The 22,798-nt window shown below is 41.7% G+C and overlaps 2 protein-coding genes across 5 annotated transcripts; both read left to right on the top strand.

Moving 5' to 3' along the window:
- Window positions 1-1,513: 1,513 nt before the first annotated feature.
- Window positions 1,514-17,587, top strand: LOC110509919. Of its 4 annotated transcripts, none has more exons than XM_021591139.2 (5): window positions 1,514-1,888; window positions 3,228-3,335; window positions 3,468-3,655; window positions 5,316-5,792; window positions 17,523-17,587. In XM_021591139.2, exons 2-5 carry the CDS (start codon window positions 3,239-3,241, stop codon window positions 17,574-17,576), a joined length of 816 nt encoding a protein of 271 aa, XP_021446814.2. In that variant the 5' UTR covers window positions 1,514-1,888; window positions 3,228-3,238; the 3' UTR covers window positions 17,577-17,587. The 4 variants fall into 4 exon arrangements, with proteins under 4 accessions (XP_021446814.2, XP_036824121.1, XP_021446813.2 ...); XM_036968225.1 differs by lacking the exon at window positions 17,523-17,587 and having other exon boundaries at window positions 1,561-1,576; window positions 1,785-1,888; window positions 5,316-6,022; XM_036968226.1 differs by lacking the exon at window positions 17,523-17,587 and having other exon boundaries at window positions 1,516-1,888; window positions 3,224-3,335; window positions 5,316-6,022.
- Window positions 17,588-19,014: 1,427 nt separating this feature from the next.
- ugt5g2 (UDP glucuronosyltransferase 5 family, polypeptide G2) lies at window positions 19,015-20,989 on the top strand. Its single transcript, XM_036967829.1, has one exon. It carries the CDS (start codon window positions 19,024-19,026, stop codon window positions 20,704-20,706), a length of 1,683 nt encoding a protein of 560 aa, XP_036823724.1. The 5' UTR covers window positions 19,015-19,023; the 3' UTR covers window positions 20,707-20,989.
- Window positions 20,990-22,798: the final 1,809 nt, after the last annotated feature.

The raw sequence follows: 22,798 nt of genomic DNA, 5'->3' as shown, positions 1-22,798 counted from the left end.
CGGTTTTTGGAGCAGTGGCTTCTTCCTTGCTGAGCAGCCTTTCAGGTTATCTCGATATAGGACTTGTTTTTCCTGTGGATATAGATAATTTTGTGCCTGTTTCCTCCAGCATCTTCACACGGTCCTTTGCTGTTGTTCTAGGACTTTTCATTCCAAAGTACATTAATCTCTAGGAAACAGAAAGCGTCTACTTCCTGAGTGGTATGACGGCTGCATGGCCCCATGGTGTTTATACTTGCGTACTATTGTTTGTACAGATGAATGTGGTACCTTCAGGTGTTTGGAAATTGCTCCCAAGGATCAACCAGACTTGTGGAGGTTTTTGTCTGAGGTCTTGGCTGATTTCTTTTGATTTTCCCATGATGTCAAGCAAAGAGGCACTGAGTTTGAAGGTAAGCCTTGAAATACATCCACAGGTACACCTCCAATTGACTCAAATGATGTCTATTAGCCTAGCAGAAGCTTCTAAAGCCATGACATAATTTTCTGGAATTTTCCAAGCTGTTTAAAGTCACAGTCAACTTAGTGTATGTAAACTTCTGACCCATTGGAATTGTATTACAGTGAGTTAGTTATAAGTGAAATAATCTGTCTGTAAACAATTGTTGAAAAAATTACTTGTGTCATGCACAAAGTAGATGTCCTAACCACAAAACTGAAGTTTCACTGTAATACAAAAAAAATGTGGAGTGGTTGAAAAACGAGTTTTGATTACTCCAACCTAAGTGTATGTAAACTTCCTACTTCAACTGTAGATTCTCTTATACCTCATAAAACCACATTCATATCTTAACAAAAATACTTCTATCATTTTTTATATTTAATATACAACGTTAAGGATGGAGACTTCATACCTGTAGTGTAAATACTTTTCAAGTTTCAGTATTTCCTCTACAACCTTTTAAATGACATCACATAATTCAAACCTGTTTGACATTCATTTTCTATAGATCATCTCCGACCCTTCCCCACGTTCTTATGTTAGAAATATTGTTCCAGTTTTCGCTTTTTGAATGTGTTAGAGTTTCAGCGGCAAAAAGTCTGTTAACAAAGCACATTCCTTTGTGGATTTTATTGGAGGGGGAGAAAGAGCCCCCTTCTCCTGTAATTTACAACAGGGTGTGAACTGTTTAACCGTCCCAGGTCCCTCCTCCCCTCTTCTGTGGGTGAGAGAAGGTCAACCATTGCCAAGCTGATCTGACCCATTGTGATCCTCACAGGACAGTCATGACATATTTGTCATTTCAAACATTCTATGAATTTATGAAAACCTGAAAATGACTATTTCCAAGTGTCAAAAAAAAGTGTCATATTCTTCCTGGTTGTCACGTTCTGACCTTTATTTCCTTTGTTTTGTCTTTATTTAGTATGGTCAGGGCGTGAGTTGGGGTGGGCAGTCTATGTTTGTTTTTCTATGTTTGTTTTTCTATGTTCGGTTTCTGTTTCGGCCTAGTATGGTTCTCAATCAGAGGCAGGTGTCGTTAGTTGTCTCTGATTGAGAATCATACTTAGGTAGCCTGGGTTTCACTGTTGGTTTGTGGGTGTTTGTTTCCGTGTCAGTGTTTGTCGCCACATGGTACTGTTTCGTTTCTTCACGTTTCTTTTGTTATTTTTGTATTCAGCGCTTTCTTTGATTAAAGTTATGGGCACTTACCACGCTGCATCTTGGTCCGATCCTTACTCCTCTTCTGACGAAGAGGAAATCTGCCGTTACACTGGGGGTGTATATGAACTTATTTTAATAAGAGTTACTGTTGCTAAAACGCTGTCCGTTTCACTTTAAGTAACCTGCATACCTGCAGACATTCCAGACATGTTCATTGTGCTTCATGATTATGTCCACATCACCTCCTGTCATTCTCTCTAAGCATTTGAGAAGAGTGGAAAGGTAAGAAAAGCTATATACATCTGTTTTTTTTAATGAAAATGACTTTCTCTCTGAGAACTTTAAGTAATAGATGTTGATAATAATAGATAATAGTGTAAAATTGGTAAAAAAAAAAAGGGTGTAGTTATTTTACAGAAGTCAATAATATCTTTACAGGGTTAGTCAGAATGTGAATGAGGAACCATCAGTAAATCACTACTGTGTCATGCTGTACATTCGTGGCATGATTTTGATGAATTTAATGGCTAGATTAAATCTTTCTGTCTCAACCAACGATAATCAGAAACTGCAGAACAATTTCATTGTTTTATTTAGCCAATGTCGGAGGTGTAACTCCGTTGGAGCTGCCAAATCAGCAAGAAGCCTTGAGTGTTGTAATCTACACCTCGATTAGCCTGATATGAATCCTTATTATTTCAAATAATGATTTTCAGTATTAGTGTCATTGTGTCAATATAGCCTACAATTTCTCGTTCTGAACTTCAAACGTGGGTGGGATTTAAGGACGGGTGTGGCAGCTCACCTCCAACATCGCCTAAACAATGAAACTGCGTTGCAGTTGTCGGTTATCATTGGTTAGCGCTGGAACTGATTTTAATCTAGGCCTAGGTCTGTACTCTGTAAAAAAATGTAATAAATCAGAGGTGGCTTATTTATTTATTTACTTATTACATATTAAAGTTTGCCTTTGCAACACAAATGGTTGATTTGATCACATAACACGTTTAGTTTCCTGAGACCCACAACATAAAATACCATGTTGGCTTAAGATAAAAAAATTCTCATTAACATATTTCCCAGTGTGCCTTTCAGCAAGTACTTCATTTTATTAAATGTACAATTAAAACATATTTTCAGAGGTTAAAATATCATGCATATAGCAAAATGTGGATTTGTTTTCATCATTAGTAAGATTGTTTATCTGGTCTTTGGTTAGTCAAGATAGATTTGAAAGAAACCACTATCTAGTCCAATAATTGGATCATGATTGAAACTAGAAACAGTTCATGTACAACCCTAATTTCCACTAATTTAACAAAAGCCATCTGTCGATATCACTTGATGTTTCCCAACTTGTCTCATTGACTCTGTTTTTTGGTAAACTCAAAATGCATATTGGATGCAACATTTTGCCCCAAGTTGGGTGAAGTCAAAAACTGTTTTTACAGTGTAGCCAACAATTCTATAAGCTTGATGCCAAGTATGTTGTTCAGCTATATCTTAGAATCATACTGCTGAGGCATCCCCCCCCCCCCCCCCCCCCCCCCCCACCCACAAAAACACAAATAAACTACTACTGTGAGTGCTACATCTTCCTTCTCATTATGTCTGGAGACAGGTCTGATCACCATGGCAGCAAACATCATAGTCCACCAACAGGTGGCAGCACCTGCTATGAAAGGCTGGAACACTGGCCTTTTTGACTGCTGTCAAGACATGAATTCCTGTGAGTATCCATGGGACATCTTATCCCATCCGCCCCTAAACTCAGGGTATTCTGTCTTAAAATATCGCCACCACCTTTAAGAGTTGTGTTGTTGCTCTTTCTGTTGATAAGATATTATGTCTGTGTGTGCAGGTTGTTATGGTTTCTGGTGCTGTCCTTGCTTAGCCTGCTCCACCACGGGAGAGTTTGGAGAGAGTACCTGTCTGCCATTAGTGGACATCATTGGCCCTGCTTGTATGGTTGCCTTTGGGGTGCCCATCATTGTGCCACCCGCAAGTCTGTCCATGCGGGTTGCTGTACGCCACAAATATGGCATTCAGGTGATGGTTCCCATTACATACAAACATTGCATAAATGTTGTTTTTGCAGATACATACACAACCGTTCAAGTTTTGGGGTCACTTAAAAATATCCTTGTTTTTGAAAGAAAAGCAGATCTCTGTCCATTAAAATAATATAAAATTGATCAGAAATACTGTGTAGACATTGTTAATGTTGTAAGTGACTATTGTAGCTGGAAACAGCAGCTTTTTAATGTAATATCTATGTAGGTGTACAGAGGCCCATTATCAGCAACCATCGCTCCTGTGTTCCAACGGCACGTGTTAGCTAATCCAAGTTTATAATTTTAAAAGGCTAATTGATCATTAGAAAACCCTTTTTCAATTGTTAGCACAGCTGAAAACTGTTCTGATTAATGAAGCAATAAAACTGTCCTTCTTTAGACTAGTTGAGTATCTGGAGCATCAGCATTTGGTTGCGATTACAGGCTCAAAATGGCCAGAAACTACTCTATTCTTGTTTTGAGAAATGAAGGCTCTTCCATGAGTGAAATTGCCAAGAAACTGAAGATCTCGTACAACGGTGGGTGCTACTCCCTTCACAGAACAGTGCAAACTGTCTCTAACCAGAATAGAAAGAGGAGTGGGAGGCCCCGGTGAACAACTGAGCAAGAGGACAAGTACATCAGTGTCTGGTATGAGAAACAGACACCTTACAAGTCCTCAACTGGCTGCTTCCTTAAATAGTACCCACAAAATACCAGTCTCAACGTCAACAGTGAAGAGTCAACTCCGCGATGCTGGCCTTCTAGGCTGAGTTGCAAAGAAAAAGACATATCTCAGACTGGCCAATAAAAAGAAAATATGAAAATGGGCAAAAGAGCACAGACAACGGACAGAGGAACTCTGCCTAGATGGCCAGCATCCCGGAATCACCTCTTCACTGTTGACGTTGAGACTGGTGTTTTGCAAGTACTGTTTAATGAAGCAGCCAGTTGAGGACTTGTGAGGCGTCTGTTTCTGAAACTATACACCCTAATGTAGTTGTCCTCTTGCTCAGTTGTGCACCGGGACTTCCCACTCCTCTTTCTATTCTGGTTAGACAGTTTGCACTGTTCTGTGAAGGGAGTAGTACACAGTGTTGTACGAGATCTTGGCAATTTCTCGCATGGAATAGCCTTCATTTCTCAAAACAAGAATAGACTGACGAGTTTCAGAAGAAAGTTATTTGTTTCTGGCCATTTTGAGCTTGTAATCGAACACACAAATGCTAATTCTACAGTTACTCAACTAGTCTAAAGAAGGCCCGTTTTATTGCTTCTTTAATCAGAACAGGTTTCAGCTGTGCTAACATAATTGCAAAATAGTTTTCTGATCAATTCGCCTTGTAAATGGAAACTTGGATTAGCTAAGACCATGTGCCATTGGAACACAGTGATGGTTGCTGATTATGGGCCTCTGTACGCCTATGTCGATATTCCATTAAAAATCTGATGTTTCCAGCTACAATTGTCATAATACTATGTTGTATTTCTGATCAATTTGTTATTTTAATGGACAAAAAAATTGCCCTTCATTCAAAAACAAAGACATTTCTTAAGTGAAGCCAAACGGTAGTGTATGTTGCAAAAGGGGTATTATGTGTTCTGTTAACTTGCGTGTGTAATAGTGTTAAACAAGTGTCTGTGTGGGTCCATAGCAAAGCCTCTGTGAGGATATCATGGCGTCCTGCTTCTGTGTCTGGTGCTCATGGTGTCAGATGGCCAGGGAGATCAAAGACCACAAGAAGAGCTGCACTTTCACAACCACCCAGCCTGTGGCCATCCAAGTGCAGCCTCCAACCATGACCAACTCAAACGTGTCCTACACAACCAATCAACAGAGCTACACCATGACCAGCCCACAGTCCCCCAACCCACAGGGCTACATCATAACCAACCCACAGGGCTACATCATGACCAGCCCACAGTCCCCAAACCAACAGGGCTACATCATGACCAGCCCACAGTCCTCCAGCATGGTTGAGAAGCACCCTGATATGATGGCAGGCCCACCTGGCATTGCCGGAGGGGCTCAAATTAAGATGGCATCTGACCAACATGCCATGGCAGGCCCTTCTCAAATGATGGCTTCTGCTCCTAATGCCTATAACCCTGCTTCCATGATGCCCCCTGATATGTCTAACCATATGGTGAACACCACGGTCTCCACCCAACCATCCAAATGCTGAGCTCTGCTGCTTCATCTAATCACTTTCTGATAGCTGACATTGCTGTAATGTTCAGTCAGTGAATTCATTTGATTTATGAAAATATGTTTTTATATGGTTAATAGTCTGAGGTCTATTTGATGGTAATGGCCTCTGCTCATTGTCTTGACATGTAATAAAGTAATTTATATTGTGTTTCTCTTCTATTGGAATGTTACTTCATATATAATAAAACATATTAGAAAAGACTGTCTACAGGATCAATTTGCATGAAAAAGTTGTCAGTGAGAAATATGTTTACATGAACATTTAGAGGCAGGAATTGTTAAGTACTTTGCAAAATCTCACTTTGGTGAAACTATTTTCATCTAATTAGCTGGCGAGGAATTGCTCACACACTCGGAGAGGGATCTAGGGTTTCGCCAGTTTATAGGGGCTATTTCCCATTGAGGGATTATTAGACTGTAGTTCTAAATGGAGAACAATAGCTGTGGAAACTCAAACTCCTTCTCCTCCATTTGCTCTCCCACCAGAGCTGTGGAACACACTAGGATTACTTTCTGACATGTTAGTGTATTTCCTCCCGATCTCCATTATGTGATGTTGTATTTCTGTGGATACCACTTCTTTCTCACTCAGTTTGGAATGAAGCGGCTCTTTGACCAGAAGACCTTGTCTATAAGAGGAGGTATCAGACGAGAGGGAGTTAGTGAGAGAGAGAACGACCATAATACCTTGTATCACCCTTCAAGATACGAAATCGCAGATTTTTATACTCTGTTAATCAAATATAATATTCAGTCTATTCTGGATGGCTCAACTCTTCAGTTTGTAGGCCTGCCCAGCCCCCAAAATGTATGTTAACTACGCTCTTCTTGCTAGTCAACTCATAGCAATATGCAAGTCAGTATTAGGCTATTTATATATGTAGTCTGATAATGTACATTTTGATAGACTATACAAATGACTTTGAGGCCGGAGAGAAATATTAGCCATTACAAACTCAGAGAAGACAAGTTCTCATATTTTTAATCCAATATAATTTATATGATATATCTGTCTGACATTCATTTTACTCTGCATCTCATGCCCTCTTTAAAATAAGAAAGAGTACAAATCAGAGAGAGCAAAGTAGAAGCTAGATATAAGACTATTACACAGCTCAGCAAGAAAAATCTAATCATAAAATTGTATATACAGAAAGTATATTCTCATTTGTGGGAATTATATAAAAAGTTTAAAGTTTGGTTACAACTCATTCCAACCTTTCAAATGTATATTTTGAATCTACCATACTGTCATGGTACTGTATTTGAATCGACCATAGTGTCATGGCACTGTATTTGAATCTACCATACTGTCATGGCACTGTATTTGAATCTACCATACTGTCATGGTACTGTATTTGAATCTACCATACTGCCATGGTACAGTATTTGAATCTACCATACTGTCATGGTACTGTATTTGAATCTACCATACTGTCATGGTACTGTATTTGAATCTACCATACTGTCATGGTACTGTATTTGAATCGACCATAGTGTCATGGCACTGTATTTGAATCTACCATACTGTCATGGTACTGTATTTGAATCTACCATACTGTCATGGTACTGTATTTGAATCGACCATAGTGTCATGGCACTGTATTTGAATCTACCATACTGTCATGGCACTGTATTTGAATCTACCATACTGTCATGGTACTGTATTTGAATCTACCATACTGTCATGGTACAGTATTTGAATCTACCATACTGTCATGGTACTGTATTTGAATCTACCATACTGCCATGGTACTGTATTTGAATCTACCATACTGTCATGGTACTGTATTTGAATCTACCATACTGCCATGGTACAGTATTTGAATCTACCATACTGTCATGGTACTGTATTTGAATCTACCATACTGTCATGGTACTGTATTTGAATCTACCATACTGTCATGGTACTGTATTTTAATCTAAACTCTATGCATTCCATGCATTTCTTATATTCATCATTTTTAGTTTGTTGCTATTATAAAAATGGATTCTATTTTTGTAGATGATTTCCATTTCCGTTTCCCATGACAATGCTCTTGCTTGTGTGGAGATGAGAAATGTCTGAGCTTGTGCAGAGAGCTCCTGCCCACCTTTGTCTGGCTCCTCCTCCCGTTGTTGCTCTTTTTCACACCGCCCCCTTTTTGCCACCAGATTGCTTTCTCTATCCCGGAAAAAATCCCTCAGCATTCAGGTTTTGCAGGTTTTGTGTGTCTCTATGAAAGTGGGATTGACAGCACTTTAACTACATTGCAAATATTAAACAAACAGACAATCATAGTATCAGTGGAAAATATACAATTTCCAGTTTTTGCATCAAAACCAATTTTATAAGGTTTTAAATATGTGTACATTGTTGGTAGAATATATAGATTAAGTTCAAAGCATGATTAATATAATTTTTTAAATATTGTTTTTTTATTTTTTATTTGACCCCCTTTTTTCAACCCAATTTCGAAGTATCCAAATGCTTTTTTGGTAGTTACTATCTTGTCTTATTGCTACAACAGAGCCTGCGCTTGAACCCAGGGTCGTGGAAACCCAGGGTCGTTTGTGGCACAGATAGCACTGCGATGCAGTGCCTTAGACCACTGCGTCACCCGGGAGGCCCCTGATTAATACAATTTAGCAATACATTTCTTGGTAGTCCAAAATATATTGCTGGTATATCAGGACTCAGGATGAGATCCAGATGCAGACAGTTCGAATCACAGATGTTTATTACAAAACAGGGGACAGGCAAATGACAACTCAAGGGCAGAGAGAGGTCAGTAATCCAGGGCACTGTCATTAAGGTACAGAACGGCAGGCAGGCTCAGGGTCAGGGCAGGCAGAATAGTCCGAAAACCAAGGCAGCGTTAAACAGGTACAGAATGGCAGGCAGGCTGAGGGTCAGGGCAGGCAGAATGGTCAAAACCGTGAGGACAAGAAAACAGCAACTATAGAAACATGAAAATGGGACAAACACGCTGGTAGGATTTGAAGGGACAAGACAGACTGGCAACAGACAAACTACAGAGGAGATAATGGGGACAAACTGACAAACTACAGAGGAGATAATGGGGACAAATGGGAGACACCTGGTGGTGGGGGGGTAGAAACAAGCACAAGACAGGTGAAACAGATCAGGGTGTGCCATTTTAGGATTGTTAATTAACAGCTGGCCTGGTACCTTGTTTGCTGCATCCAGCCATTCGGGATGTACTGTTTCAGTTTCAAAGACAAAATATTTTAAACTAAAACGGACGACTGTAACTAAGGATGGGTATGCCAATACATAGCAAGGGCAATGATCACAAGTTAGTCATAACGTGGATAACAGTATAGCACACGTGTCAAACACAAGGCCCGCGGGCCGAATAGGACCCACAAGCGAATATAAATGAGTCAATAGTTTAGTCATCTACTATATGAAATTACAGCCTGATGCGCTTGCATCGATGAATTGAACTTCAATTGCACTGCTTTCGTGTGTCCCATTTACAGCGCAGTGTTTGACTGCAAATGTGGAGGGAGTCAAAAAGAGATCACAGAATTACATCTTCAAACTAAGGGAAAACATGGTATCCATGACAGAGAGGAAGAAGCATTCATACATATACATGGGTAAGAGAATCTAGCTAGCTATATTTTCAGATATTGTATGTTTCTAATTTGGCCAGAAATATGTTTTTATTGCAAGTTAAAGCGTACTGTTAGCTAGCTAGCTAACGTTAGCTGACTGACTGGCTCGTTAGCTAACGTTACGTGTATGATCTGTGAGGTAATATTATTCGTATCTCAGAGTTTTTTGCATTGCTAATTATAGCCTAATGTTAGCTAGCTAGCTAACATTGAACCTAGTTGGTGGTTAGCTTTAGTTACCGGTAGACTCATGCAGGGTAGTAACATTACAAGTTGGGATTATGGTTCATTATTTAGCTAGTTAGCTACAGTGCCTTGCGAAAGTATTCGGCCCCCTTGAACTTTGCGACCTTTTGCCACATTTCAGGCTTCAAACATAAAGATATAAAACTGTATTTTTTTGTGAAGAATCAACAACAAGTGGGACACAATCATGAAGTGGAACGACATTTATTGGATATTTCAAACTTTTTTAACAAATCAAAAACTGAAAAATTGGGCATTTGCCAGCTGTAGGTTCGGCAGCAGCTAGAAGGCCAGCGACGCCGAATGCCTGAGCTGGACAGAAGGGAGAGCCAAAGCAAAGGCTGGTGTGACGGGACGACAATAGAATGTTCATGATGTCACTTAGACAACTGTATACAGACATGTTGATAGACGTAGTATAAATGACCCTTTACTCTTAAAATCTTTGGATGTTTAGTACACAATGGTACTCACTGTTTAGCACATGGTGTCACATGTGAATCCCTGTAGAGATGGGTGAGGCTGGTTTACGAGGGTGTGAACAATGTTGAATGGGTGAAGACAAACAAGAGCTCTCCCATAGGTGTACCAAAACATTCAAGGGCCGTTTTCTCAAAAGTGGGGTTAGAAGTTGATCAACTTTCAAAGTAGAATTAATTTCCCATTGGTCCTCAAGTGTAGTGTATACTATAAAATTTTCTCTATTTTTATCCAATGTAAAAAACACAATTTCAAATTTTGCTGCACAAGACCTAATTGAGCCAGTCTGTCACATATTTACAGAAATCCATTAATGTATTTTGTGGCTTTTGGCAAATGCGTTCTGATGATCTAAATTCATGCTGTTGATACTGCCTGTAAACACACAGTCCAGTTTAAACTGAACGATGGCAGGCAGTTGTGAAAAATGTTTTTGCATATAGGCCTATTTTAGCTCTGATTGGCTATGACGCACTTGTCTGCGTAGACTCCAATCCTGGACAAGACAGAGATTTTATTTACTGCAGTGTCTATTAATTGCCTAAATGCACGGCTTCTTTCCCACTCTATATTGCTATAGAATTTTCACTAATGCCTTACTATACGTCATTCCCAAACATTCTATGAAAATTACCATATGTAAGTGCTGCTTGTCAGAAAATGTTTTTAAAAAATGTGTCATATTCTTCCTGGGGGTGTATATGAACTGATTTTAATAAGAGTTAATGTTGCTAAAATGCTGTCAGTTTCACTTTAAGTAGCCTGCATACCTGCAGACATTCCAGACATATTTATTGTGCTTCATGATTAAGTCCAAGTCCCCTTCTGTCAATCACTCTCAGAATTCGAAAAGGGTGGACAGGTAATGTGGTCTCCCGAGTGACGCAGCGGTTTAAAGCACTGTGGTCTAAGGCACTGCATATCAGTGCTAGAGGTGTCACTACAGACCCTGGTTCGATCCCAGGCTGTATCACAACTGGCCGTGATAGGGAGTCCTATAGGGCGGCGCACAATTGGCCCAGCCTCGTTCGGGTTAGGGGAGGGTTTGGTCGGGGTAGGCCGTCATTGTAAAATACAAAAATAATACAAAGAGATCAGGTTTGGAGCTACAGCAAAAGTATTCACCCCCTTGGCATTTTTACTATTTTGTTGCCTTACAACCTGGAATTAAAATAGTTTTTTTTTGTATAATTGTATTTACACAACATGCATACCACTTTGAAGATGCAAAATATTTTTTGTTGTGAAACAAACAAGACAAAAAACAGAGAACTTGAGCGTGCATAACTATTCAACCCCCCCCCCCCCCCCCCAAAGTCAATACTTTGTAGAGCCACTTTTTGCAGCAATTACAGCTACACGTCTCTTGGGGTATGTCTCTATAAGCTTGGCACATCTAGCCACTAGGATTTTTGCCCATTCTTCAAGGCTAAACTGCTCCAGCTACTTCAAGTTGGATGGGATCCGCTGGTGTACAGCAATCTTTAAGTCATTCCTCAGATTCTCAATTGGATTGAGGTCTGGGCTTTGAATAGGCCATTCCAAGACATTTAAATGTTTCCCCTTAAACCACTCGAGTATTGCTTTACCAGTATGCTTAGGATCATTGACCTGCTGGAAGGTGAACCTCCAGGCCAGTCTCAATTCTCTGGAAGACTAAAACAGGTTTCCCTCAAGAGTTTCCCTGTATTTAGCACCATCCATCATTCCTTCAATCCTGACCAGTTTCCCAGTCCCTGCTGATGAAAAACATCCCCACAGCATGATGCTGCCACCACCATGCTTCACTGTGGGGATGGTGTTCTCGGGGTGATGGGAGGTGTTGGGTTTGTGCCAGACATAGAGTTTTCCTTGACGGCCAAAAAGCTCAGTTTTACTCTCATCTGACCATTCTTCCATATGTTTGGGGAGTCTCCCACATGCCTTTTGGCAAACACCAAATGTGTTTGCTTATTGTTTTCTTTAAGCAACGTTTTTTTTCTGTCCACTCTTCTGTAAAGCCCAGCTCTGTGGAGTGTACGGCTCAAAGTTGTCCTATGGATAGATACTCCAATCTCCGCTGTGGAGCTTTGTAGCTCCTTCTGGGTTATCTTTGGTCTCTTTGTTGCCTCTCTGATTAATGCCCTCCTTGCCTGGTCCGTGAGTTTTGGTGAGCGGCACTCTCTTGGCAAGTTTGTTGTGGTGCCATATTCTTTCCACTTTTTAATAATGGATTTAACTGTGCTCAGTGGGATGTTCAAAGTTTTGGATATTTTTTTATAACCCAACCCTGATACACCTCTCCACAACGTTGTCCCTGACCTGTTTGGAGCGCTCCTTGGTATTCATGGTGCCGTTTCCTTGGTGGTGCCCCTTGCTTAGCGGTGCCCCTTGCTTAGTGGTGTTGCAGACTCTGGGGCCTTTCAGAAGAGGTGTATATATACGCTGAGATCATGTGACAGATCATGTGACACTTAGATTGCACACAGGTGGACTTTATTTAACTAATTATGTGACTTCTGAAGGTAATTGGTTGCACCAGATCTTATTTAGGGGCTTCATAGCAAATGAGGTGAATACATATGCACGCACCACTTTTCTGTTTAAAAAAAATAAAATTAAACAAGGTATTTCTTTTCATTTCACTTCACCAATTTGGACTATTTTGTGTACGTCCATTACATGAAATCCAAATAAAAATAGGAAAAATAGGAAAAGCCCCAAGGGGGTGAATACTTTTGCAAGGCACCGTATATAGCCAATATTTCTTCATGAAAATAGTATTTCTCAATAATACAAGTACTATAAATAGAGAATAGATAATTGTGTGACATGGGTAAAATGGTTGTAGTTATTTTACAGAACATTTGATAATATCTTTACAGGGTTAAAGGTGGAATGTTAATGAGGAAACAACAGTAGGCCACAATTGTGTTACGCTGTACTTTCCTTGCAGCATTTTGTGAGTTTAATGGCTAGATTCAATCAGTTCTGCCCAAATCTGCGATCACCAACAACTGCATAGCAGTGTCATAGTTTTATTTGGAGTTGTCAAATCAGGAAGCTGCCATAATACAAACACAGTAATACAGTTCAAACACTGGAATGTGTGTTATAATCTACTCCTTAATTAGACTGATATGAGTCCTTATTTCTTTTTTGTGAAAATGACAACAAGAGAAGCCGCTCACCGATTTGACAGCTCAAACACAGCCACACCTCCAACATTGCCTAAACAAAAACAATGAAACTTCTATTCAGTTGTCAGTTATCACGAAGTTAGCGCTGGAACTGAATGCAGGCATAGGTCTGTAATAAATCAGAGGGGGCCCAACTAAAAAAGATTTAGTAACTCAACGTGGTCGCAGAGCATTTCGTATTATTCTGTATGTAAACCTGAGACACTAAATGTTGTATGATATGTTACGTTTCATATCGCTTGTGCTAATTTGTAATTTGTGTATGTCCATCATACATTTCATGTGATATGTTAATAATTACAATGAATAGGCAGGGTAGCCTAGTGGTTAGAGCATTGGACTAGTTGGACTAGTAACTGAAAGGTTGCAAGTTCAAATCCCCGAGCTGACAAGGTACAAAATCTGTCGTTCTGCCCCTGAACAGGCAGTTAACCCACTGTTCCTAGGCCATCATTGAAAATAAGAATTTGTTCTTAACTGACTTGCCTAGTAAAATAAATATGATATATTAAGAAATGCAATTTGTAAAATATGACACGAATTGCAATTCGTACAATATTTTAAGAATCTGCAAAATGTACAATATGCTACGAATTTCCAAAACCTATATGTTACGAATACCAATGTATTGCGGCTAACATGTGGCAAACACTACCGTTAGCTAGCTCTAGGTTTTAGGGTTATTTATGGTTAGGGTTAAGATTAAGGTTAGCTTAAATGGTTCAGGTTAGGGTTAGTGTTAAGGGAAGGATTGGCTAACATGCTAAGCAGTTGCAAAGTAGCTAAAAAGTTGCTAATAAGGTGAAATGCTGAAGTTGTCCGAAATGAGGGTTGCTAGACATTAATGTTATATCCAATCAAATGTATTTATATAGCCCTTCGTTCATCAGCTGATATCTCAAAGTGCTGTATAGAAACCCAGCCTAAAACCCCAAACAGCAAGCAATGCAGGTGTAGAAGCACGGTGGCTAGGAAAAACTCCCTAGAAAGGCCAAAACCTAGGAAGAAACCTAGAGAAGAACCAGGCTATGAGGGGTGGCCAGTCCTCTTCTGGCTGTGCCGGGTGGAGATTATAACAGAACATGGCCAAGATGTTCAAATGTTCATAAATGACCAGCATGGTCAAATAATAATAATCACAGTAGTTGTCGAGGGTGCAGCAAGTCAGCACCTCAGTAGTAAATGTCAGTTGGCTTTTCATAGCCGGTCATTAAGAGTATCTCTACCACTCCTGCTGTCTCTAGAGAGTTGAAAAAAGCAGGTCTGGGACAGGTAGCACGTCCGGTGAAAAGGTTAGGATTCCATAGCCGCAGACAGAACAGTTGAAATTGGAGCAGCAGCACGGCCAGGGGGACTGGGGACAGCAAGGAGTCATCATGCCAGGTAGTCCTGAGGCATGGTCCCTGTGCTCAAGTCCTCCGAGAAATAGAGAATTAGAGAGAGCATACTGAAATTCACACAGGACACCGGATAAGACAGGAGAAGTACTCCAGATATAACAAACTGACCCGAGCCCCCCGACACATAAACTACTGCAGCATAAATACTGGAGGCTGAGACAGGAGGGGTCAGGAGACACTGTGGCCCCATCCAATGATACCCCCGGACAGGGCCAAACAGGAAGGATATAACCCCACCCACTTTGCCAAAGCATAGCATAGCACACCACTAGAGGGATATCTTCAACCACCAACTTACCATCCTGAGACAAGGCCGAGTATAGCCCACAAAGATCTCCACCACGGCACAACCCAAGGAGAGATGAGTCTTCAGTAAAGACTAAAAGGTTGAGACCAAGTCTGCGTCTCTCACATGGGTAGGCAGACCATTCCATAAAATGGAGCTCTATAGGAGAAAGCCCTGCCTCCAGCTGTTTGCTTAGAAATTCTAGGAGGCCTGCTTCTTGTGACCGTAGCGTACGTGTAGGTATGTACGGCAGGACCAAATCAGAGAGATAGGTAGGAGCAAGCCCATGTAATGCTTTGTAGGTTAGCAGTAAAACCTTGAAATCATCCCTTGCCTTGGCAAGAAGCCAGTGTAGGGAGGCTAGCACTGGAGTAATATGATCAAATTTTTTGGTTCTAGTCAGGACTCTAGCAGCTGTATTTATCACTAACTGAAGTTTATTTAGTGCTTTATCTGGGTAGCCGGAAAGTAGAGCATTGCAGTAGTCTAACCTAGAAGTAACAAAAGCATGGATTAATTTTTCTACATAACTTTTGCACAGAAAGTTTCTGATTTTTGCAATGTTAAGTAGATGGAAAAAAGCTGTCATTGAAATGGTCTTGATATGTTCACCCATCCACTGTGAACATCAACACTCCTTTCGTTTTTGCCTTAATCAGCTTCTTGATTTGCCACACCTGTCAGGTGGATGGATTATCTTGGGATAGGAGAAATGCTCAGTAACAGGGATGTAAATACATTTGTGTAAAACATTTGAGAGAAATAAGCTTTTTGTGCGTATGGACAACTTCTGGGATATTTTATCTCAGCTCATGAAACATGGAACTTTACATCTTGCCTTTAAATTTTTGTTCAGTATAAGATAGAATGTTACTTAAAGTGACTATGCATAGATAATAACAGAGAGTAGCAGCAGCACAGAAGAGGGGGGGGGGGGGGCAATACAAATAGTCTGGATAGACATTTGTTTAGCTGTTCAGGAGTCTTATAGCTTGGGGGGTAGAAGCTGTTTAGAAGCCTCTCGGACCTAGACTTGGCGCTCCGGTATCGCTTGCCGTGCGGTAGCAGAGAGAATAGTCTATGACTAGGGCGGCTGGAGTCTTTGACAATTTTTAGGGCCTTCCTCTGATATTTTTAGGGCCTTCCGCCTGGTGTAGAGGTCCTGGATGGCAGGAAGCTTGGCCCTGGTGATGTAGTGAGCCATATGCACTACCCTCTGTAGTGCCTTGAGGTCGGAGGCCGAGCAGTTGCCATGCCAGGCAGTGATGCAAACCGTCAGGATGCTCTCAATGGTGCAGCTGTAAAACATTTTGAGGATCTGAGGACCCATGCCAAATATATTCAGTCTCCTGAGGGGGAATAGGTTTTGTCGTGCCCTCTTCATGACTGTCTTGGTGTGCTTGGACCATGTTAGTTTGTTGTTGATGTGGACACCAAGCAACTCGAAGCTCTCAACCTGCTCCACTACAGCCCCGTCGATGAGAATGAGGGCGTACTCGGTCCTCTTTTTCCTGTAATCCACAATCATCTCCTTTGTCTTGATTACGTTGAGGGAAAGGTTGTTGTCCTTGCATCACACGGTCAGGTCTCTGACCTCCTCCCTATAGGCTGTCTCAACGTTGTCGGTGATCAGGCCTACCACTGTTGTGTCCTCTGCAAACTTAATGATGGTGTTGGAGTCGTGCCTGGCTGTGCAGTCATGAGTAAACAGGGAGTACAGGAGGGGACGGAGCCCGCACCCCTGAGGGGCCCCCGTGCTGAGGATCAGCATGGCAGATGTGTTACTACCTACCCTCATTACCTGGGGGCGGCCCATCATGAAGTCCAGGTTCCAGTTGCAGAGGGAGGTGTTTAGTCCCAGGATCCTTAGCTTAGTGATGAGCTTTGAGGGTACTATGGTGTTGAATGCTGAGCTGTAGTCAATGAATAGCATTCTCATATACAAGTGTTCCTTTTGTCCAGGTGGGAAAGGGCAGTGTGGAGTGCAATAGAGATTGCATCATCTGTGATATGTTTGGGCGGTATGCAAATTGGAGTGGGTCTAGGATTTATGGGATAATGGTGTTGATGTGAGCCATTACCAGCCTTTCAAAGCACTTCATGGCTACGGGCGTGAGTGCTATGGGTCTGTAGTCATTTAGGCAGTCCCCCAACCAACAGGGCTACGTCAAAACCGACCCACGGTCCCCCAACCAACAGAGCTACGTCAAAACCGACCCACGGTCCCCCAACCAACCAACAGGGCTATGTCATGAACAGCCCACAGTCCTCCAGCATGGTTGAGATGCCCCCTGGGATGATGGGAGGGCCCCCTGAGTTGACCGGAGGGGTCATATGAAGATGGCATCTGAAGAACATGCCATTGCAGGCCATTCACAAATGACAACTTGTGTCAGACACCTGCCTATAACCCTGCTTTCATGATGCCCCCTGACATGTCTAACCATATGGTGAACACCACGGTCTCCACCCAACCATCCAAATGCTGAGCTCTGCTGCTTCATCTAATCACTTTCTGATAGCTGATCTTGCTATAATGTTCACAGTCAATGAAATAATTAGATTGATTAAAATGTGTTTTTATATGGTTAATAGTCTGAGGTCTATTTGATGGTAATGGCCTCTGCTCATTGTCTTGATATGTAATGAAGTCATTTATATTGTGTTTCTCTTCTGTTGAAATGTTACTTCATATATAAAACATCTTGGTATATTAGAGAAGACTGTCTACAGGATCAATTTGCATGAATAAGTTGTCAATGAGAAACACGTTTGCATAAGATCTGTGGCAGGAATTGTTATTAAGCACTATGCAAAACCTTACGTTTGTGAAAGCATTCCTATTTTCATGTAATATGCTGGGGAGAAAGGGCTCACATTCATAGAGGGATCTAGGGTTTCGCCAGTTTATAGGGGCTATTTCCCAATGAGGGATTAGACTGTAGTTCTAAATGGAGAACAATAGCTGTGCAAACTCAAACTCCCTCTCCTCCATGTCCTCTTCCACCAGAGCTGTGGAACACACTAGGATTACTTTCTGACATGTTAGAGCATTTCCTCCCGATCTCCATTATGTGAGTTTCTGCTTATGTGGACACTACATCTTTATCGTTGTAGCTGCAGTTTGGACTGAAGGAGCATTTTGACCAGAGGACCTCGGCTACAAGAGGAGGTATCAGGAGAGAGAGGGAGGTTGCACGACCATAATACCTTGCATCACCCTTCATCAAGGTACGGGAGCACAGATTTTATACTCTGTTTATCAAATATATTATTCAGTGTATTCTCGATGGCTCAGCTCTTTAGCTTGTAGGCCTGCTCAGCCCCCAAAATGACTCTTAATGACACTCTTCTTGCTAATCAACTCATAACCTAATACTGACGGGCACATTGCTATTTATCTTTATGGAGTCCAATAATATACATCTTATATTATCAAGCCTCTACTTTAATCCCTGTCGGATTAATACTGGTTCTCATTTTAAAGATGTCTTGATACGCAGAGTAAAATTAATGTCAGACAATGACATCATTGAGATTCAAAATAAATTGATTTCGTCTCCTCTGAGCTCGTAGTGGTGAATACTTATTAATCACCGGCCTCAATCAGACAGTATCACAAAGAACAGGAATAAAAATTTAATCAATCAAAATTAAAATAAAAAATATAGTAAATTCTAATTTGTGGAAAATATATAATTCCAAGCTTACTGTAATTGTACTGTACATTAATATAGACTCTCTGCATTACATTATTTTTTATATACATTTTTGTTTTTGTGTTGCTATTATAAAAATGGATACCATTTTGTATAGATTTTTGACATTTCCGTTTCCCATGACAATGATCTTGTTTCTGTGAAGGTGAGAGAAATGTCTGAGCGTGTGCAGAGATCTCTGGTTCTGCCCACCTTTGCCTGGCTCCTCCTCCCATTGATGCTCCTCCTCCTCACACTGCCCCTTGGTTGCCATGGCAGCAGGATCCTGGTGTTCCCTATAGACGGCAGCCACTGGGTCAACATGGAGGTGCTGGTGAAGGAGCTCCATGGACGTAGTCACCAGGTGACTGTGATACGACAGGCTGACAGCTGGTTCGTCAGGGAGCGTTCACCACACTACACTTCAGTCACGGTAAATCTGGGGGTTACAACGTTCGACCTGGGCTTTTTTGAGCAGGCGGTGCGTAATGTCCTGGAGGGACGCAGGAAAGGCCTGGTGATGGGCAGCCTGGTCCAGATCAGAGAGCTGGTGTCCATTCTGAGAGCTGCCCACAGCTCCACCCGCACCATGCTCTCCATTATGCTGGAGGACTGGGCCCTGATGACACAGCTTAAGGACTCAAGCTTTGATGTCATGGTCACGGACCCCGGCATGCCTGCTGGTATCATCTTAGCGCATTACCTCAACCTGACCATGGTCTACAATGTGCGCTGGATGAGCTTTGGAGAGGGCCATTTCTCCGTAGCCCCCTCTCCTATCTCGTATGTGCCTGTCCCAGGCTCTGGGCTCACTGACAACATGGGTCTCCTCCAGAGGACACAAAACCTCATACATTACATCATCAACCTCCTCCAAGAGCGCCTGTTGGTGCTACCCATTTACAGTGACCTACTGGATCAGCATTTCCCCCCAGGGACTAACCTGCTATCCTTGCAGCAGTCAGCTGACATTTGGCTGATGAGGGTGGACTTTGTATTTGAGTTCCCACGGCCCACTATGCCTAATGTGGTCTACATAGGGGGGTTCCAGTGCCGACCGGCCAAGCCACTGCCTGGGGAGCTGGAGGCCTTCATGCAGAGCTCTGGGGAGCAGGGGGTAGTGGTGATGTCCCTGGGCACCCTAATCTCTGCTCTGCCTAAGGAGGTGACTGAGGCTGTTGCTGCCGCCTTTGCCCAACTGCCACAGAAGGTTGTATGGAGGTTAATGGGAAAAAGACCGTCATCTCTAGGAAACAACACCCTGCTGCTGGACTGGCTTCCCCAGAACGATCTCCTGGGCCACCCAAAGACCCGCGCCTTCGTGGCCCATGGAGGCACCAATGGTGTCTATGAGGCCATCTACCATGGTGTCCCTGTGCTGGGCCTGCCTCTGCTGTTTGACCAGCAGGACAACCTAGTGCGTCTGCAAGCCAAGGGAGCGGCCAAGGTGCTGGATGCAGCCACAGTCACGGAATGGGAGTTCCTGGAGGCGTTGCAGGACATCCTGAAGAACCCTTCTTACCAGCGCAACATGAAGAGACTTTCCAGCCTACACAGAGACCAGCCTCTGCATCCACTGGATCGGGCAGTCTTCTGGGTTGAGTATGTGATCAGGAACAAAGGAGCATCCCACCTCCGTACTGAGGCCTACAGCATGCCCTGGTACTCATACTACAGCCTGGATGTGGTGGCCTTACTACTGACCATCCCACTGGGCTCTGTAGGGGCTCTGATCTCCTTTGTCAGAGTGCTACTCAAACGAAGGTCCAAGAAGACAATGCCCCATTTAGGGAACATGAAGATAGAGAACAGTGCTAAACCAGAATCAAAAAGAGTGGAAAACATACCTCAACTATATAAAAATAAAACAGAGAAAATGTCCCATGCAGATAAGAAGAAAACAGAGAAACCCAGACAGTGAAGAGCAAAGGTAAGTAAACTGGGAGACCTGCTGGTCCAAACAGAATAAGTTGTACTGTATTTCTTACTCACACTTTGGTGTGGATCATATGCAAATGGTAAACAATACTGGTACATAATACAGGTTGTTTAGGAAATTGTTCTATACATTTGTTTTCTGTCACATACATTTGTTTGCTGCCACATATATGTTTGCTGAAAGAAAGCTTACTTCTCTAGTGATGAAATACCTGTCTAAAAGTATGGAGCAGCATGAAACATGCTGAAAATGAAATTGTCTAGTATTATTTTGTCAATATTCTAAAACAAATCTAAAAACTAAATTAAAAAGGTTGATACATTTGATTTTTGAGTGCATGAAATATGAAAAATCATAACTGGATTTAAGTGTTTTAAGTCAATTGGTGATGGATTAACAATTCATCTAATAATTCAAAATAAAGAAAAACACGTCTGAAGTGATTATTTACTACATAAATTCTGTTCAAATGTACTTAATGTCTTTCCCTCTCATTTAGGTGTAACGTTTAATGGCAAAACAAACAGTCATCATCTCAGCATGTCTAGACTGGTATTGTACATTTAAGCCACCACAGCATTCACTTTGGTCTTTTCAGTCTCTCCCCCAGAGACTTAGTCATGAATTTAGAACGGCCATGGAGCTGATGCTTGTTGTCCTGGCAAAACAAACACGAAGGCTTGCACTTCCTTTGACTGACTTTTGATTCTCACTATCTGTGATTGTTTGAGTGCTAAGAACGCTAGCCTTTTCACTGTTGGTCTCCCTGACCTATCTTTTCTCAGTGGTACATTCAGATGAATGGAGAGCATAGAAAGAAGTTTTCGGATTGCAGGCAATCTCTGCTTCCATTGTCACAAAAGTAGCAAAGTCCTGGAAACTAGGGAATCCTTGACTATTGTTCAAGGTTTGTGTAACTTGTATGTTCCAGCGAGAAGCTGCCCAGTAAGGCAGTTTTTGAACTAGCTTCTGATTGTCTTCACAGCCATTTAATATCTGAAGACCTATAACACGAGGTATTGCATCTTGACAGGCTTTAAACGATTCTGAAAAATGTTCTGAGTCCTACAGCCTTAGGTTGAATTTAGCCTTTCGCTAAATGCCCTCTGTATGACAAATGGCTGGCCATATCTATGGTTGAGTTTGTGCCATGCGTCTTTGTAGGCTCAATCATAATTTCTGTAGAAAGTACCATCCAGGGTCTTACGAGCAGGTCCACCCACGTACTTCTTAAGATAATAAAGCTTGTCAGCTGACGAGATGCTTCGTCGATAGATAAGTGACGCAAATTAGGCTTTCCACTCAAGGAATTGAATTGGATCCCCATTGAAAACAAATGTTTTGGCATTGGAAGTCGATTAAGAGCTATGCTATCTTGGAAGGCTTGAGCCAGAGAAGTCACAGCCACATGAGATGATGATGCTGGGGCATTGGAGGGTTGTTGGTTGGTAGTTGGAGTAATGTTTGGAAGCTAGTTTCCCATACTACCTCCTGGTTGAAGGCCTCCAACCTGACCTAAGCTGCCCTTACGTCTCTCTCTCTGCCTGTAGTCGTTCCAATTCACATTTCTGAACTTCAAGATCTTCCTTTGCTGCTCTTTGAAGTGTTGTATCCTTTCCATTTGTTTATTTTCCTTCAAGAACACTTCACACTCATCTTCCTTTGTTGCTGCGTCTCCAAGTTTGGCTGCCATACAGTTGAAGTCGGAAGTTTACATACACCTTAGCCAAATATATTTAAACTCAGTTTTTCACAATTCCTGACATTTAATGCTAGTAAAAATCCCCTGTCTTAGGTCAGTTATGATCACCACTTTATTTTAAGAATGTGAAATATCAGAATAATAGTAAAGACAATGATTTATTTCAGCTAATACTTCTTTCATCACATTCCCAGTGGGTCAGAAGTTTACATACGCTCAAATAGTATTTGCTACATTTTAAATGGTTTAAATTGGGTCAAACATTTTGGGTATCCTTCCATAAGCTTCCCACAATAAATTGGGTGAATTTTGGCCCATTCCTCCTGACAGAGCTGGTGTAACTGAGTCAGGTTTGAAGGCCTCCTTGCTCGC

This window comes from Oncorhynchus mykiss, chromosome Y (genome assembly GCF_013265735.2).
Source record: "Oncorhynchus mykiss isolate Arlee chromosome Y, USDA_OmykA_1.1, whole genome shotgun sequence".
NCBI lineage: Eukaryota > Metazoa > Chordata > Actinopteri > Salmoniformes > Salmonidae > Oncorhynchus > Oncorhynchus mykiss.
The sequence above is the reverse complement of the archived record's forward strand: the minus strand, read 5'-3'. Positions and strand labels throughout refer to the sequence as shown.

Coding starts and splice junctions, on each gene's coding strand:
- LOC110509919 (XM_021591139.2), top strand. CDS start 3,239: ATGGCAGCAAACATCATAGTCCACCAACAGGTGGCAGCACCTGCTATG. Junction 3,336..3,467: donor CTGTCAAGACATGAATTCCT/GTGAGTATCCAT, acceptor CTGTGTGTGCAG/GTTGTTATGGTTTCTGGTGC. Junction 5,793..17,522: donor CTTCCATGATGCCCCCTGAT/ATGTCTAACCAT, acceptor ATGCCCCCTGAC/ATGTCTAACCATATGGTGAA.
- ugt5g2 (XM_036967829.1), top strand. CDS start 19,024: ATGCTCCTCCTCCTCACACTGCCCCTTGGTTGCCATGGCAGCAGGATC.